This window comes from Cucumis melo, chromosome 12 (assembly GCF_025177605.1).
Source record: "Cucumis melo cultivar AY chromosome 12, USDA_Cmelo_AY_1.0, whole genome shotgun sequence".
NCBI lineage: Eukaryota > Viridiplantae > Streptophyta > Magnoliopsida > Cucurbitales > Cucurbitaceae > Cucumis > Cucumis melo.
Window position 1 is genome coordinate 18,958,257 of NC_066868.1, and position 18,776 is coordinate 18,977,032.

The 18,776-nt window shown below is 37.0% G+C and overlaps 1 protein-coding gene across 4 annotated transcripts in view; it reads right to left on the bottom strand.

Annotated features, from left to right (window-relative positions):
* LOC103498281 (uncharacterized) overlaps positions 1–18,776 on the bottom strand; it is a 39,653-nt gene that overhangs the window by 1,823 nt on the left and 19,054 nt on the right. Inside the window, exons 9-17 of one of the 4 annotated variants that reach the window (XR_007816286.1) lie at positions 18,239–18,503; positions 18,085–18,151; positions 16,632–16,702; positions 16,463–16,552; positions 16,028–16,136; positions 13,588–13,679; positions 5,461–5,518; positions 4,929–4,999; positions 4,181–4,290 (exon numbers count right to left, since the gene is read on the bottom strand). Coding sequence is in view for 1 of the 4 variants with exons in the window: in XM_008460836.3 (XP_008459058.1) it covers positions 4,185–4,290; positions 13,588–13,679; positions 16,028–16,136; positions 16,463–16,552; positions 16,632–16,702; positions 18,085–18,151; positions 18,239–18,503 (800 nt within the window). In the remaining 3 variants the exon portion in view is untranslated. Of the gene's footprint in view, positions 1–4,180; positions 4,291–4,928; positions 5,519–13,587; positions 13,680–16,027; positions 16,137–16,462; positions 16,553–16,631; positions 16,703–18,084; positions 18,152–18,238; positions 18,504–18,776 lie in introns of those variants that run through there. The other 3 variants (XR_007816287.1, XR_007816285.1, XM_008460836.3) reach the window with 3 other exon arrangements.

The following is an 18,776-nucleotide window of genomic DNA, read 5'->3' on the forward strand; positions in this document are numbered from 1 at the left end:
ATCGCAAAAAACAGTGGCACACTAAGGATCAGTGTTAGAAAATTTCATGGTCATCCTCCAAAAGGTAAGAAACGTTTCTCAAATAATAAACAAAATTTAGAGCGTATATAAGTAAGCCTACTGGAACCTCTTAACCATCTGAACCTACCGTAAACCAGAATGGTCCCAATCCACCACCATTCTAGGAGTCATTGCTCGATTAGGTATGCCTTAGTCCCTTAGCCTTATTAGTGTGGATAGGAAGAATCCCTGAATCCTAGACTCGGGTGCCACAAATCACTTGATAAGTTCTTCTAAGAATTTTGTTTCTTATATTCTGTGTGTTGGTAATGAAAAGATCAAAATAACTTATGGTTCTTCAACTCCAATTGCTGGAAAGGGGCAAATTTTTCCCTTTGAAGAGCTATTCTTCCAGAATGTGTTGCATGTGCCTAAGATTTCTTATAATTTGCCATCTATAAGAAAAATTACTCATGAGCTAAACAACAAAGCTACTTTCTTACCTGATTTTGTTTCTTTCAAGACTTGAGTTTAAGGAGATGATTGGCACCGCCCGACATAACAACAAACTCTGTCTTCTTGACGATGATACCTCTGCTAGTAGTAGCTCTAGGGCTAGTTTATTGTCTTATATTTTACTATTTCCAAAAAAGATTGTATGTTGTGGCATTACCAGTTGGACCACCCAAACTTTAAATATATGAAGTATTTATTTTCTCATCTCCTCTCTAAAATTGAAGTCTTCTCGTTATCTTGTGATGTGCGTATTTAGGCCAAACAACATTAGATTTCCTTCCCCTCACAACCATACTGATGATCATACCCATCTTACTCGAGTTATCCTTATCATTGATAAATTCGAGGTTTCCTCTCTTTTTCAAAACTTCTATCACACCATAGAAATGCAGTTAAGTGCAAAATCGCAATTCTTCGAAGTATAATAGTCAAAAGTTTCAAAACTATACCCTTGGTGAGTTCTTGTCTTCCAAAGGGATTGTTCACCAAAGCTCGTATGCTTACACTCCTCAACAAAATGGGGTTGTTGAGCGAGAAAACCATCACCTCTTGAAAGTAGCATGTTCCCTTATGTTGTCCACTTCCCTTCCTTCTTATCTGTGGGGAGATGTTCTTATTACAGTTTATCTCATCAATAGGATGCCACTACACCCTAAACTCCCTTAGGTTGTCTCAAGAAGTTGTATCCTTCCCGCCTTACTTTTGAGGTTCCTCTTTGTGTGTTTGGGTGTACAACCTATGTTAGAATAATGCTTGAAAACTCTCCAAGTGTTCAACGCTTTCTATCTTCTCTAATGCAGAAGCATTTTTTTTATTAGTTACACTCATAAGCAATATTAGCAGTCAAGGTGTCCATGTCGTTCAAATCGAGTTCCTCGTTCTATTCCCACAATCGCTCGTACTCCTCGACTGAGAATAGACCCAAAGAGTAAGTATCCACAACAAGAAAACTAAAATCAAATCTAATACTCTTTTGTCATACACTAGTCACTCTCTACTCTAAAATGTTCTAATCAAAATATATCACGATTAGAATTAGTGGGCTTGACCCAATAAAAGATTTTCCCTAATTTCCTTTACTGGTTCTCCATTTATTTTCCCTTTTATATCTTTCGCTAATATGAGTAATATGAGAAATTAATAAGAACGTCATATTGTTGTTTTTCTCTCTATACTCAGGTTTCCACATAACTCGGTGTCTATTTTCTTTACCGCTTTTAACATGGTATCAGAGCGAGGTAAAGACAAAACCCTAGACACGATTATATATGAAACCCAACAAGAGACAGACAAGACCTCTACCGCCCAACTCCACCATGGATGCAAAACCCTAGACACGATTATATATGAAACCCAACAAGAGACAGACAAGACCTCTACCGCCCAACTCCACCATGGATGTGCCATCACCACCGCCGCCATGAAGAAGTTGCTCCACCAGCTTCAGAATACACCGACGATCACAACAGGCCCACCCTCGGAGTCAGCCACGCAGCCGAGTGGAGGAAACCAACCGCATGCGTCTTAGCTGTCCGCCCACTCACCACCGCTATCAAGTGTCACAATCGCTACTTTTCTAACACAGGACAGGGGATTGAACGACACTTGTTCTAACTCGATGAACAAGTCAGCCGTCTAAAATCCAAAAGTCGCGAACAAACTCGGAGTATGATGTAGCCTTCTTCACATTTTGAGAGAAAATGGTTTTATAAAACGTGAGAGAGAAAGAAAAGCATCGAAAACATCGTTAAAGAAAACATTGAAGATTGTCAATTACAAAGAAAGCTTAGATTGCAAAGAGTACAACAAGGCTTGGTCGGGGATTCAACTACTATATTTCCCGCATTGTACATTGTCAACAATTTTAACTTTGACAGGCTTGCATATGAAAATGCCGAAATGTCACACCCTAAGTCGACGACAACAGAATGAAAGCAATAACCTAAACTAAGTACAAAACATAAAGATAAGATGGTTTGAGAATGTTCGGGCTTGCAGCCATGGGCAAACAACGCCTTGGACAAGCATGCTCGTGAGAAGATTGTTGTGTTGTTTACAAAAGTCTCAAAGACTGAGAAGATTGTTGTTTCGTTTATGTTGATGACATTGTTTTATCTGGGGATGACACCACTAAAATCATTCAACTGAAAAAGAAGATGGATGATAAGTGAAATTAAAGACTTGGGGAATTTGAAGTATTTCCTTGGGATGGAGGTAGCTAGATCAAAAGAAGGTATCTCTATATCTCAGAGTAAGTATACCCTTGATTTGTTGATTGAGACAGATATGTTGGGATGTTGTCCTGCTAATAAGCCTATGGAATTCAGCTATAAACTGGAAAACTTAGGCGATAAAGTTCTAGTTGAGAAAGAAGAATATCAGCGCATTGTGAGAAAGTTGATTTACTCGTCTCATACTAGACTGGATATCTCCTATGATGTGAGTACCGTTAGTCAGTTCATGCAGGTTCCCTACGAGGGACACATGGAGGCAGTTAACAGAATCCTGAGGTACTTAAAAACAACTCCTGGCAAAGGGTTGATGTTCAAGAAGACTGACAGGGGAGCCATTGAGGCCTATACTAATTCTGGCTACGCAAAATCTGTTGTTGACAGGAAATCCACCTCCGGCTATTATACCTTTGTATGAGGCAATCTCATAACCTAGAGGAGTAAGAAGCAAGGGGGTTGTGGCCAGAAGCAATGTGAAGCTGAGTACAGGGTTATGAGTTTGGAGATATGTGAGGAAATTTGGCTTCAAAAAGTTTTATCTAACCTTCATTAGGACTGTGAGGTACCAATGAAATTATTCTGTGATAATAAGACAATTATTAGCATTGCCAACAATCCAGTTCAACATGATAAAATAAAACACATGAAGATTGATCGACATTTTATTAAAGAAAAACTGGACAATGGTAGCATATGCATTCCTTACATCCCCTCGAGCCAACAGGTTGTTGATGTTCTCACCAAGGGGCTTTTCAGACAAAGCTTTGACTCATTCGTCAGCAAGTTGGGTCTCATTGATATCTACGTCCCAACTTGACGAGGAGTGTTAGTATTAGTGGGCTTGGTCCAAGGAAGGATTTACCCTGATTTCCTTCCCTTTTTTATCATAAGCTTGTTGTCTATTTATTTTCCCCTTTGTATCTTTTACAAATATGAGAAATTAATAAAAACGTTAGATAGTAGTTTTTTTTCCAATATTCAGATTTCAACATAATTCAGCATTTATTTTCTTTACCGTTTTTAACAATAATTATACACACTTATATATATTTATGATAACCAGGAGTCTGATGCTTTCTCTCCTATAACTGGGGCATCTACACCCACCCAAGGCCATATATATATACACTTTGCTCTCCTATACCTGGGGCATCCACACCCACCCAAGGCCAAGTGGACCCAAGAGATATCAAAACATGGGATGATACTGTATGTCTTGTAAACCAAAAATTATAACGGCAAGAGTTAAGGGAACCTATAAACCGTCTGACATTTATCAGTTGAAATACTTTGCACCACGGGCAAAGTTACAAATGGAGTTCCCTTAGATTCATTATTAGGTAGGATGCTTAAAAAATATATTAGTAATTTAGTACTTTCTAGTTGTTATTCTGAATCGGAATTTGAAAAAGGAAAAAGGCAGGGAAAGTTACTTACATGTTAACTGATGGTCATCTTTCATATCATCGGTCACTGGTGCAATAAACGAATTTGCTAAGGCATCATCAAGGATTAGAGTCCAAGGCTGCTCCAAACTCAAGAGCTACAATAAGAAAAATTAGCAGAAAAAGACCCAGAAGATTAGTTAATAGTGAATATACCCAAAACATGGGAAATAATGTAGCTTAGTAGTTAAATTTGCTAAAATAAATACTGCAGATTATGGCTCATATTATATCTCTAGAACTGGTTTTCATTGTATTATGTGCATGAAAGCTTCGGACAAATTCAAGTATTTTAGATTGATAAAAAATGTACTAAAAAAATAAAAGCAAAAATAAATAACCCAACCCAACCCAACCAATATCTAAGGGTTAGGTTAGAAACCTTGTTCAGATCATTGGAATGGCCAACCCAACTAACCCAAAAAAACACCCCATCCCAACCCCAGCCATGGACACCTTTGATAACCCACACTTTTCTGAGAAAGAGAAGGGGAGCACCTTGAAAATAACAAACATAAATAAAATAAAATAATAATAATAACAATAAAAAAAAAAGGTCACAGATGCCCAAAGGAACACTTTGAACCTAATACTCTACACCTTATCCAGAGGGGTCCTAAACCCTCTAGATTTCTTAGTAGTCCTTTCTTCTCAAAGTCCCAATCCTGACATATATACCAGCTTGTCACAAAAACCATCATTCTCAAGAAAGAAAAGAAGGATAGAGAAAGAGCACCTCAGTCATCTCACAAGCACCTCTAAGACTAGCCAAACGAAACCAAACTCTTCAAAAAAACCGCCTCCAAACTGCACAAACAAGTCACAAGCCCAAAGCATATCATCAAGATCCTCCACCGCCTTTGCAAAGAATGCAACACAAAAGCCCAAAAAGTCGAGTAGCCTCAAACTCCTATCCAAGGTGTTATTTCTCTTCCATGGAGAATCTACCAGACCAAAAAGTTAACCATATATGAAATTTTCACCCTCCATAACAAGGCAAAGGTCGAGTGTCACCCAAGGAAAAAGGGGTTCACTAAACAAAGGGACAAGGATTTACTCAAGAATCCTTTCAAAGAATAAGGATTCCAGCAACGAACATTCTCCCCAGGTTACCTTGAACCTCCATAAACATCAATTGAAGATCAATAATAATAATTTTTAGTATTTTCCTGCTATAACAAAGAATGAACAAACCCCGACTTGATTGAGACGTGTTGTGTCAAGACCCAAAGACCCTGGACTAGAACAAAACAGGTCAGCTTCTTTACCTCTATGAATAAACCAGTTCCCGTTCCGGGTGTAATTCCCAAGAGTCCTTCAATTCTTCTGTATTCCTTCAATTCTTCTGTGCAAGGAATACATTGCACTTTTCAGACAACATCTCGTAAGGCTCCGAAAGACTTCAATGAAGAGTCATTGGCAAGTGTAAGCAGTCAAGAACTAGAAAGAGAAGATGATGAGGATATTAAAAAATATAGATGAAATGTCGGAGGATATGAAGAAGGCTTTAGGTATTTTAGTCCAACTAAAGAGGTTCAATTACATTCCATTAAGGAAAGCTTCCCCTTTACTCCACTAGAAAAGAAAGGCATACCTCAGACATACCTCAAAAATTGCATTTCATATTGGAAGCCTGTGAAACCTCCTTAGCCTAATCCAAAGGAAAACAAGTCGTTTCGTGGATATCCTTCAGGGTTTAAAAATGAAGATTAGCTATTGAGTTATGCGAGGATTTGGACAAAAATCAATGTGGCTGATTCTTAGAAATTTTCTAAAGAAATTAATCTGGACATTGTACTAATTCAAGAATCTAGAAGAGACAGCTTCGATAAAAAACTCATAAAGAGGCATTTAGAGCTCAAAAGATGTTGGTTGGACTTTCGTTGGAAGCTTTAAGAAGTTCCGGGGGCATTCGTACAAGGTGGGATGAAGGCTTTTTCAGAGACTAACATTGCTAAAGCAGATTTCTCTTTGACAACTAGAGTAATGCGTTGAAGGCAGCGCTGGCAAGATTTTGTGGATTGGAAGACTACTTCGAGTTCCACTGGGTATCAGAATTCATTGGCAAGACAATTTTGAGGGAGCTGTTTGCATCTTCCTGGCTTTCTCAGTCTCCTTTCATCTCGAAGATTTGGGTGTGCAAGATTTTAGATTTGAGTGGGATAATTTTGAGAGAAAGTTCAAGTATTGCTCTGTATTTAGCTTTCTTTTCTACTAATGTATTGTCTTTGAGTGGTTTTGATTAGCTCGTTTATTTTATGTGCAGGTTCGTTTTTAGGTTTCCATCATATTCATGTTGCCCGAATATAGTCTTTGTTTAGTTTCAGCTTGTAGGTTCCCTTGGTTCTTTTGCTCTTAGTATAATACTATTGTACTTTGAGCTCTGGTCTCATTATCATTAATAAAGAGGCTTGTTTCCGTTTCAAATATATATATATATTAAAAGATAAAATCCAAAATACTATAACTTTTTCTTCCTTTATATCCGTGAGTGTCCACGTCAACTTACGCTCACCTTGACCAATCTCCCAAGATAACCTGTCCAAACCTACAACATTTGGGGGTCAAGGAAACTCGTAAGATATTAAATCCTAGACCTAGGTAGGTGACCACAATGGACTGAACCCATGACCCCTTAGCTTTTTAACCTTTTTTTATGTTCTCACTATCACTAGGCCAACCTAGGATGGTTCTTTAGTTTCATTTTTATAAAAGTAATGGTGAATGAAAAGTAACTACAAAAACGCAGTTTATTAAGTTGCTTCAAATGGGGAAAAAAAATAATGGTACATAAAACCCAACCCATTAAAATTAAATAAAAACAAAGCCCCACAACTCATTAGAAGGCCTAACACCCAACCTTTTTTCTAAAAATAAATAATAAAATAATAAAATAAAACCTAGCCTCTCATTCTCCCATCATGTTTCAGCCACCCACTCTTCTTTCCCCCACCCCAACTCCTCAGTTTTGTTCTCCTCTCTCTTCCCCTACATAAATGAGACTAATGCTCCAAGTATAAGAGTATTATAATAAGAGTAAACAAGACTAAGGACAATCCAGGCTAAAACTGAAACAAGAACAAAAGTTAAACCCAAACAACATAAACACGATAACCTAAAACGATCACAAACAAAAAAAAGAGCTAACCAAAGCAACTGAAATTCGAGGCATCAGTAGAAAGCTAAATACAAAGAAAAACTTGAATGCTCTCTCAAGAGAGCTCAATCAAATATGAAATCTTGCATGCTCAATTCTTAAGATAAAAAGGAGAAAGAGAACACCAAGAAGAGGCAACCAGCTGCTTTTTAAACTATCTTCCTTTGCCCTAAATAACTCGAAGAAATCTTTCAACCCACAATAGCGAAAACAATGCTTTGGCATCAATTGTTCAGAGAAGAAATAGGACCCAATATTCAGCAAAAAATATCTCTTCCCTTATTCTACTCTCCACAATTTCATTCAATCTCCCTCCCTTGACCACTAGTCCACCAACGCCAATGCCAGCCAGACTCTCCATTGTCTGGTGATACAATCGCGGTTGTCTGGTGAAAGAAAAGAGAGAATAGAAGGGAATAGAATATGGAGGTTGTCTTTAGTGTGCTCAAGCATCTCTGGTTCGATTATGACTAGAAAAACAAAACAAATAACAAAATTGTGTGCCGACACATTTCCAAGCGTGTTGATGTAGGACACATGTCAAACATGGACCTTCCATCAAATATGAAGTTGTTAGACCCCTTATTAAGTATGTTTATAAGAGGAGAAAAAAATAAATTGTATCGATACACGTGTGAAATAAGTAAGTCAGTAAAAGAGTTAGTATAAATAGTTTTCTGTTTAGGCGGGAAAGGCAGCAAATTCTGTTGGAGTGGTTATTGTAACTTCTTGAAAAGGGCAATAGTGAGAGAAAAAAATTGAGTTCTCAATTCTTCCGGATTGTATTAGAAATTCTTCCTAAATAAAAAGAAATTACAGCAAAGAAATTAGAGTTTCATCAATTTTGGTATCAGAGCTACAATCCAAAGTATCGGAAACGAAATGGTTCAAACTCGCGTTGAGGAGCGACTGGAACTTATCGACCAGAAGATTGCTGGAATGAAGAAAGAAATGAGTAAGATGCTGGTGATAGAATTAAGCTTGAGCGAAATCGCAAAGAGCATCGATCTGATGCAACTTCACTCTGAGAAACAGCAGCAATTGCTTTTTACGATGATGGAGACGAGTGCGAGAGAACGGTCAGCGATGAGTGAACGAATAATGAAATCAGCTGCACGTGATTATGAGAAAGCTAAAGGAAAAGAAAACGAAGCAACATCGAGTAAATTTACAGATTCGGACCGAAATTTCGAGAACGACCGAAACGAAAGGAAGAACGATGCCAACGAAAGCTACAACAATCGGAATAAGTTTAAAAAGGTCAAGATGTCGGTGTTTACTGGTGAAGATCCGGATTCCTGGTTATTTCGCACCAAAAGGTATTTTCAAATACATAAGTTGACCGAGTCTGAGAAAATGCTAGTATCTACTGTCAGTTTCAATGGTCCTGCGTTAAACTGGTATAGATCACAAGAAGAGAGAGATAAATTTACTAGCTGGGCGAATTTGAAAGAGAGGTTGTCAGTACGATTTAGATCAAGCAAAGATGGAACGATCTATGGACAATTTTTAAGAATTAAACAAGAATCCACGGTAGAAGAATATAGGAATTTATTAGATAAACTGATAGCACCACTATCTGATTTGCAAGAAAGAGTAGTAGAAGACACTTTCATGAATGGCCTGTTACCATGCATTAGAGCGGAAGTCGCATTCTGTAGGCCGAAAGGGCGGGCTGAGATAATAGAGGTATCGCAGTTGGTAGAAAACAGAGAAATCCTTAGAAATGAGGCCAATTTAAACAGATTTTCTGGTGGGAAAAATTCCGTTCAAACTACTGGAAATAGCAAGAATGTTTCCGATTATACGACGGGGGATAATAAAGGAAATACCACGTTTCCTATTAGAACCATCACTTTGAGGAGTTCCAATTCCAATGAGAATCAAAGGGAAGGGGCATATAAGTGTCTCCCAGACGCAGAGTTTCAAGCTAGGAAGGAAAAAGGTCTGTGTTTCCGATGCAATGAGAAGTATTTTGCAGATCATAAATGTAAAATGAAGAAGCATCGTGAATTAAGGATGCTCGTGGTGGTAAATGACAAAGAAGTGTTCGAAATTGTCAAAAAGAAGAGAAGGAGGAGAAAAAGGATTTGAACTGATTAGAGGTCAAGGAGGATATTACTGCTATGTTGAACTATCAATCAACTCAGTAGTAGGATTAAATGACCCTGGTACGATGAAGGTGAGAGGCAAGCTTCTTGACGAGGATGTGATTATTTTAATTGATTGCGGAGCAACTTATAACTTCGTCTCAGAAAACTAGTTAAGAAGCTTCTCATACCTGTAAAAGAAACGTCACACTATAGTGTAACTATGGGTTCAGGAGCTGCTGTACAAGGAAAAGGAAATTGTGAAAAAACTAGAAGTCCAACTGAAGAACTGGAATGTTAGAGAAGATTTTTTACCGTTGGAACTCGACGGTGTTGATGTTATTTTGGGTATGCAATGGCTTTACTCCTTAGGAGTAACTATAATGGACTGGAAAAATTTGTCACTGACCCTTTCTTCCGAAGGATAATTAATAAATATCAAGGGAGATCCTAGTTTAACTAAAGCAAGGATAAGTCTTAAAAACATGATCAAAAGATGGGGAGAGAAGGGTGCAGGGTTTCTCATTGAATGCCGAGCAATAGAAGTCGGAGTTCTAAAGAGCAATGGTTATTGTATGAGGAACGTGGAGGCTGTGAAAAGCAGTCCAGTTAGTACAATTATAAAACAGTATGAGGATGTATTTAAATGGCCAGAAAAACTGCCCCAAGAAGAAAAATAGAGCATCAGATACATTTGAAGGAGGGAACCAATCCCATCAATGTGCGGCCTTATCGTTATGGATTTCACCAAAAAGAAGAGATGGAAAAATTGGTGAAAGAAATGCTTGAGTCGGGAGTAATAAAACCCAGCACTAGTCCTTTTTCTAGCCCTGTTTTATTGGTTAAGAAAAAGGATGGTAGTTGGCATTTTTTTGTTTGATTATAGAGCGATGAATAGTGCAACTATTCTGGACAAGTTCCCAATTCCAGTAGTAGAATAATTATTTGATGAACTCTGTGATGCGTCCTTGTTCTCAAAAATTGATTTACAGTTCGGGTATCATCAAATCAGAATGGCTGATGAGGATATCGAAAAAATTGCTTTTAGAACTCATGAAGGTCACTATGATTTCTTAATTATGCCTTTCGGGTTAACTAATGCACCGGCTACTTTCCAAGCGTTGATGAATACAATTTTTAAGTCATTCTTAAGAAAATTTGTGTTAGTATTCTTTGATGATATACTAATATATAGTAAGAATGAGGCTGATCATGTGATGCACATGGGAAAGGTATTGTCAATTTCGAGGAAGCATGAGTTATATGCAAATCAGAAGAAATGCAGTTTTGCTAAGCATAAAATAGAGTATCTAGGCGATGTTATATCAAGAGAAGGGTGGAAGTTGATCTTGAAAAGATTAAAGCTATAGCTGAATGGCCAAAACCCACAAATATTAAAAAAGTTAGGGGATTTTTGGGGTTGACTGGGTATTATAGACGTTTTGTGCGAAATTATGGAGCTATTGCTGCACCTTTAACTCAGTTGTTGAAGAAGGGAGGATATAAATGGAATGATGACGCAGCCACAGCCTTTGATCAGCTAAATAATGCTATGATGTCTCTCCCGGTGTTAGCACTACCAGATTTTAATCAGCCATTTGAAATTGAAACTGAGGCTATGGTGTTGGTGCAATGTTAATACAAGGCAAGAGGCCGGTCACATATTGCAGCCATACATTGGCTTTGAGAGATAGAGCCCGCCCAGTGTATGAGAGGGAATTAATGGTTGTTGTGTTGGTTGTTCAACGATGGAGACCCTATCTATTGGTAGGCAAATTTAAAATTGATCAGAAGATGCTGAAATTTTTGCTGGACCAGAGAGTTATTCAACCTCAATATCAAAAGTGGATAGCAAAACTTTTGGGGCATTCGTTCGAAGTAGTCTACAAACCAGGAGCAGAAAACAGAGCAGCAGATGCTCTCTCAAGAAAACCGGCTGAAATACAGCTGTACGGTCTATCTATTCCGGTAATAGTGGACTTGGAGGTGATTAAGAAAGAAGTTAATCAAGATCCAAAGTTCCAGAAAATAATAGTTGAATTGAAGCGGCTTGATAATCCGACCAAAAGTAAATACTCCTTACAGAATGAGATGTTGAAGTACAAGGAGCGGTTAGTTATCACTAAAAGTTCTTCTTTAATTCCAGCTATTTTGGATACCTTTCATAATTCTGTTGTGGGAAGACATTCAGGGTTTTTAAGAACCTACAAGAGGGTATCCAATGAGTTGTATTGGGATGGAATGAAAGCAAGTATTAAAAAACACTATGAAGAGTGTTTAATTTGCCAGAGGAATAAGACGTTAGCTTTGTCCCCAGCCGGATTGTTGGTGCCGTTGGAAATTCCTCAAGCCATATGGAGTGACATTTCCATGGATTTTGTGGAAGGTCTCCCAAAAGTTGGTGGTTTTGAAGTTATTTTGGTGGTGGTGGATTGGTTGAGTAAGTACGGTCATTTCCTCCCTCTCAAACACCCTTTTACAGTTAATCTGGTGGCGGAAATTTTTGTGAAGGAAGTTGTGAGGCTGCACGGTTTTCCCTTGTCAATTGTGTCGGATAGGGATAAAATTTTTCTTAGTCTTTTCTGGACGGAGCTTTTTCGATTATCTGGCACTAAACTAAATAAAAGCACTGTTTACCATCCTCAATCTGATGGACAAACAGAGGTTGTGAACAAGGGAGTTGAAACTTACCTACGGTGTTTTTGTAGTGAAAAACCAAAAGAGTGGGTGAAATGGCTTCCTTGGACAGAATACTGGTATAACACTACATTCCAAAGGGGCCTTGGGATGTCTCCTTTTCAGGTCGTTTATGGAAGGCAACCCCAGCTCTATTGTCCTATGGAAGAGCACAATCTAAGAACTCAACAGTGGAGGAGATGCTAAAGGAAAGGGATAATATTTTGAGTACTTTGTGTGATCATTTACAATTAGCACAAGAGCATATGAAAATATATGTCGATCGTAAGAGGAGAGATGTAGAATATTGAGTGGGCGATTATGTGTTCTTGAGGATTCGTCCTTATAGGCAAGTCACCTTGGGAAGAAAACGTAATGAGAAACTTTCCCCCAGATTTTTCGATCCTTATAAAGTCTTGGAGAAAGTAGGATATGTGGCTTACAGACTTGAGCTACCAGCCAACACTACAATTCATCCTCTGTTCCATGTGTCGCAACTGAGGAAATTAGTTGGTCAGCACAAGAATTTACAGCCTACTATTCAGTATGTTAATGAGAATTATGAGTGGAAATCTGTTCCTGAAGAAGCTATTGCCTATCGAAAGACTGTGGCTGGGCAGTGGGAAGTATTGATCAGATACGAAGGATTACCACAGCATGAAGCTACTTGGGAGTCCTATGAGGAAATGCATTGTTCATACCTAGCTCTTCACCTTGAGGACAAAGTGAATTTGGAAGGGGGGAGTAACGTTAGACCCCCTATTAAGTATGTTTAGGGTAGGAGAAAAAAATATATTGTATCACACATTATACACGTGTGAAATAAGTAAGTCGGTAAAAGGGTTAGTATAAATAGTTTTCTGTTTAGGCGGGAAAGGCATGCAAATTCTGTTAGAGTGGTTATTGTAACTTCTTGAAAGATAGAAGGGCAATAGTGAGAGAAAAGAATTGAGTTCTCAATTCTTCCTGATTGTATTAGAAATTCTTCCTAAATAAAGAGAAATTACAGCAAAGAAATTAGAGTTTCAGCAGAAGTGTCGGTGATTCCTAGGCTTTCCCTCTTCAACTATTTTCTTCTTCATACAGTATTTTTATATATAGTGCTCCTAAAATATATGAACTTTTTTTTACCCCAAAGACTAGTAATTTAGTGAACCTAGAGTTTTATAAAACATTGTCTATTATGTTTTTTTTTTCAAAATTTCTTTTATTTAAGTAAAATCTTAAAAAATTATTACCCACAACTTTTTTGTCTAAGACTTCCAGTGCTAAATCAATCTGAAAATTGATATTCAGTTCAATATAAATATTGTGAAAAAATTGGCACAGTGATAATACTCTTATTTCTAACCAAATCAAACAAATGTCTCCTCTCTGAGGTAAGAAGAGATGGCATTCAAAATAAAATAAAAACTGTGTGCTACATACACCGACTTCATCCACAAGATTGGACAAAAATCATGATCATGTACCTTGGTTAGTCTTGTTTTGAAGTCCAACCACTTGTTTCTTTTATTTTCATCAAGACTGTCTCCAAAAGTAAAACCGTGTACTCTCTCAAGACCTGCATGATGAAGATCCAGTTGTAAGTCCATATTTGATTTAAAAGGCTCCAAGTATAAATATAAAGTTAGTTCGTCTTTCAATCATTTACTCTTGACTGAGAACTTTCTACTGGATAAAAAAATATTAAGTTAAAAGCGGCTTCCAGAAACTATAAAAACACGTTTCTAAGTGGTTTTCCTGTCATTTACAAGGCAAGGGTAGGCTGTAAATCTATTTATGGGTGCAGACACTACGTTTTTGTTTGTTTGTGTGTGTATGTGTGTGTGTGTCGATATATGTTTTTTTGTATTAGTACTTGTAACATTTGAAGATGACGTTATTGATCTAAAATTCCTCTAATTGGCAAAGACTAGGAACCCTCCACCTCAAATCCATATATTTCTCTCCCCAATCTGATATCCCAACCCCATCCTCCATCCCCAAAAAATCGCCATTAACCATAAACCAACCACATTTATCCCTGGTACTACACACTTTACTTCCATCATTCTATTACCTTCAGATGTGGACACTGACAATATTTTATCCTGCCCCCTACCAAACCCCCTTGTTTCTCCAACACAATCTACATTATCTGAACCTATTGATTTTAACCCTCCACCACCTTCGAAGTTCGAACATTGCTCCTTTCAATCTAATGCCTCATATGGTCGCTCTAGCTTCAAGTTTCAAGAGTGTGGATTATGCATCATGGCTATTCCTGCAACGAATATTTGTTTTTCTTTTTTAAACCAAAACAAGTCATTTCATTATTTTAATGAAGAGGCCTGTTTCCATTTTTTAATATGCCTCTTCACGGCAAAAAAAAGCTTCCCTCCCATTGCCTATTTCCACATATGTGCCACCTCTGTTGTATGCATCAAGAAGACCTTCGGCACCTTTTTTTCGAGTGCTCGAGTGTCCTTATGCAGTGAGTGAATTGTTGGTGTAGCCAGCTGAAATTTTTTAATTTCAGATGATTTTTTTATGGCAGTAGTGGTAACATGCTGCAAATTCTCTCTTGACCAAATTTAAAGAAAACCTCATTAATTTTATGGTGCAATGCAGTCAAGGCCTTATTAGTAGAAATATGGTTTGAAAGAAATCGATGTGTTTTCCACAATACGGCTTCAGTATGGTCCGATTGATTTGAGTATACTCATTTAAATGCTTCATCATGGTGCTCCGTGGTCAAAGGATATCAGGATTACTTTCACACAGGACATTCATCTCAACAAGCATGCTTTTATTGTTTAGTCATTTTGAGTCCATCTAAGGAGAGTTGGACAAGGGCCCTGTTTTTTGCCGGTTTAGATTCGTTTTTTAATCTTTTGTTAATGATAAGTTGCTGATGTAAAGGTATTATGTTTTGTTAATGATAGCTCTATGTCATTTCACTTCTCTATTTTTTGGCTAGGATGAGGACGCTAAGGAGGTGCCAACCTAGTTGAGATGTCCAGGTGCATCTACTGATCCCTAGTTCTTTAATTGTTCATTGTATAACTGATGTAGCCTAAATAACCTCATGGAGAAATCCTCCTCAAACCAAGATTGTGGATCTTTTATTAGAATGAATAATGTGCTTGATACAAGAGGAGAAGAATCCTATTTATAGAGTTCTATTACAATTGGGAATAAAAAAGGAATTAACCTAGAATATTACCTAATTACCCAATTAACCCTTAGTCCTCTTACATCACCATTGGTTTATCTAGTATAAACTTTTTCTATGAGATTTTCATCTTCTTTGAGTAAAAGGTACCTTCCTTCAAAGGCTCCCCAAGGCGCATGCTCCAAGCTCTATTTACTCTGAAAACTCCTACAACTTTTCTTTCCTAGTCCCTGATGAATATCAATGACTTCGGCTAGTTATACCCATTTCCTTCTTTCTGTTTGCCTCTTTTCCATAGCTTAAATGGTGGTATCTACTACCCCTTTCCCCTCCAAACTAATTACTTCATTAAATTTCTATTTCCTGGAACTTTTTCTTCCTTCCTTAATTACTATGCTTGATTTTTTCCACAGTTCAGTTAACTCCAATGGCTTTTGAATTTTGGAGCACACAGACACAAAATACCCCTCCCAAACTTCAGGAAAAAGTGGGGGGAAAAAAAGATAAGAGGCAAGGTTTTCGTTTTTTTTTTTTTTTTTTTTGAACTGCGCAATAAAAATAAAATAAAAGTACAAAATACAAAAGGTTACAGTAACAAAAACAATAAGAGTGAAAGTTAAAGAAATGAAGGCTTAGAGATCGATTAGAAATTCAAAGGCACTTTGTTGTCATTTGAGATTCTATAACTGACACTTGGAGGCAGTAAATGTGAAATCACGCAAATATATACAATACAGCACATTAAATATACTCACTTTCACTTATCTTTGTGATTAAGCCTTCAACAGTTGTAACAATTCCCCCAAGAGTACCACTAGTCAGCTCCAACTCAAGATCTGGAACTTTTACACTTGCAGTATCTGACTGGTAAAAAACATAACGTCGTCAAACTATACGTTCCAACTTACATGATACAAGCACTGGTTACCTCTTGCCTTTTGTTTTCTTTTCTTTTTTCTTATCTTTTAAAGAAACACAACTTCATTGATACAATGAAATGTTGAAAAACAAAACAAAGAACTTAATTTATATTGATATTTGGAGAGTTACAAACTATGGAACTCCTAAAAAGAGCATAACAAGGAAATGCCCCCAAAAATAAACCATACCAATTACAAAACTGAGAAGCATAATACAGAAATCTGCGAAGGCATTCCAACCAGAAACCATTTCGCAAACAGTTAACAAACCTTTATTACATCTCGACTGAGATCTCTAACATTCTTCACACATAGACTAATTATCTTTCCTTTTTCAGGGATTCGCCCACCAGGCTTCAGCTGCATAACAAGATCATAATAATCATCACAACTAAGACATGCAGGTGAAAGGGTACAATACTGGCAAGACAAGACATACCTCAGAACTACGGTAACCACAAGCATCACAGGTAGTTGCCATGACAATCACTTCTTGGAAGTATGGAATTTCTGTGGTTTGTTAAGTCTAAATGTTTTTGTGTAGGAGCCTCTCAATCAAATAAAAGCTACACAAGAAGTTGGAAGAAACCAAAAGATTCTCCCATAGTTAAGCTGGATACTCATAGTAGATCAACCATTTAAAAAATAATAGAGAAAAAAGGATGGCAATAACAATTAAAAATCCTATACTTTCAATTCTATATGTGAAGAATAAGGCAAGAACTAAGAAACCGCAATTAATGGACGCTACTGCCTCAATTCTTCAATCAAATGTAATTGCAAAAAAAAAAAAAAAAAAACTAACGTTCAGTGGCAAAACTTTTTTAGATGTCTTCATTGGTGAAGCTCAACAATATATCAGATACATGTTCAATTTCAGGCTCTAAATTATACAGTTATACTTGAGCATGGATTGTCTTTGTCTGGCCCCTCAATTGAATCATAACATCTAGCCTAAACCAGAAAACTACTCAATCTATCAGGTCAGATGAGTTCTCCCTTTCATGATAACAGAAGGTCGAGTGGCATTCTTACTTCTGTGTTATTTTGTGGGGAGTATGGCTTGGGCCGAATAGTAAAACTTTTAGAGTGTTAGAGAAGTACGTGGAGTATGTTTAGGAGGAGGTGAAATTGATGTGTCCTTATGGGCTTCCGTTAACCGGACTTTTGTAATTTTCAGCTAGGTGTAATTGTTTTTGGATAGGAGTCCATTCTTGTAGCCAGTGCAGCCTCTTTCTGTGGGATAGTTTATTGCATCTCCTTGTCTATTCTTTCATTTTTCTCAATATTTGCGTAGTTTCTTTCTTTTAAAAAATAATAATAAAAATATTTTTTAACAAAAAACCATGTCAGACTTCTCAAACATGTTCCTTCGAAAAGAAAATAACAAAATCCCACAGTATAGTACCCAAGCATGCCTTTCCCAGTACAATTGAGATCCTATAGCAAATGCATTAGAGGATAATAACTTGGAGTTGAAGTTGGAAACTCCAGGATTCTGTTGTATACTTGTCAAAATTACAATGTTAGCATTGCTTCATCTCATATTTTGCGGGATGAATAGGCTAGGAGGACTTCAAATTTCTTACAAGCACAATTTAAATTTGCAAACAAACTAAATAATAATAATAATAGTAGTAGTAGTAGTAATAATAATAATAATAATAATAATAAAAGGTTTCAAGATCATATTCATGAGAAATCATCAAAATTCAAAAAAGTTACTAACAGTTAGCATATTATAGTAAATATCATGAAATTAAAAAGTTCATGCATAAAAACTTGATTGTCATCCTTAGTTCCAAGAATTAATGAGTTAATTTAGAGTTCCAAGAATTAATGAGTTAATTTAGTTCCATCAACTGATCAAAATTCAAGAATGATAAGGATACTGGTTACGAACATTCGAGTCTCACACCTAACTGCACAAGCTCCACATGTTGATGGGAATGTCATCACCTATCACACATCAAGTATTATCATGGGTGTAGAACTTCAAAAGCTACTAAAGAGCTTCAAAACAAAAAACTTAAACAATTCCATTACTTCTTCTGGTGCAGTGTAACGAAACAAGGCCTCAGCAATCTCTGCACTGTTACTTTGAGCTATTGCCCGATGGCCAGCCTGTGCTCCTACAGATCCATGTGCCTGTCCTCTAACTTGATTAGAAGCATCAACTCCACCTGTTGATGCTCCACCCTGAGCTTCTGCTGGTTGTGATGGTTCAACATAATATCCCAACGATGCTTGTTGTTCTGGAGTCCGCTCATAAAACTTGATACTTAATGATGGATCTTTGGATGGTGCAAATCTAAAAGTAATCAACCTCAGATCCATAAGATACGCATGCTGAAATTCTTTGAAATAAAGTTTAGAATATATTAAAAAGAAGGAATATGCAACAACTATTATTGACCCTTTGTCTAATTTTCAAATTGAAAAGAAATGCTAGTTGGTTTAAATAACTATATCTCTGAACATTAGAACATTGTCATTTAGTTGGTTTATTATTAAGATTGGTTAAGCTGCTGTTGTTACCAAGTGTTGAAAATTATGGACAAATCTTTATGTATATATTAAAAAA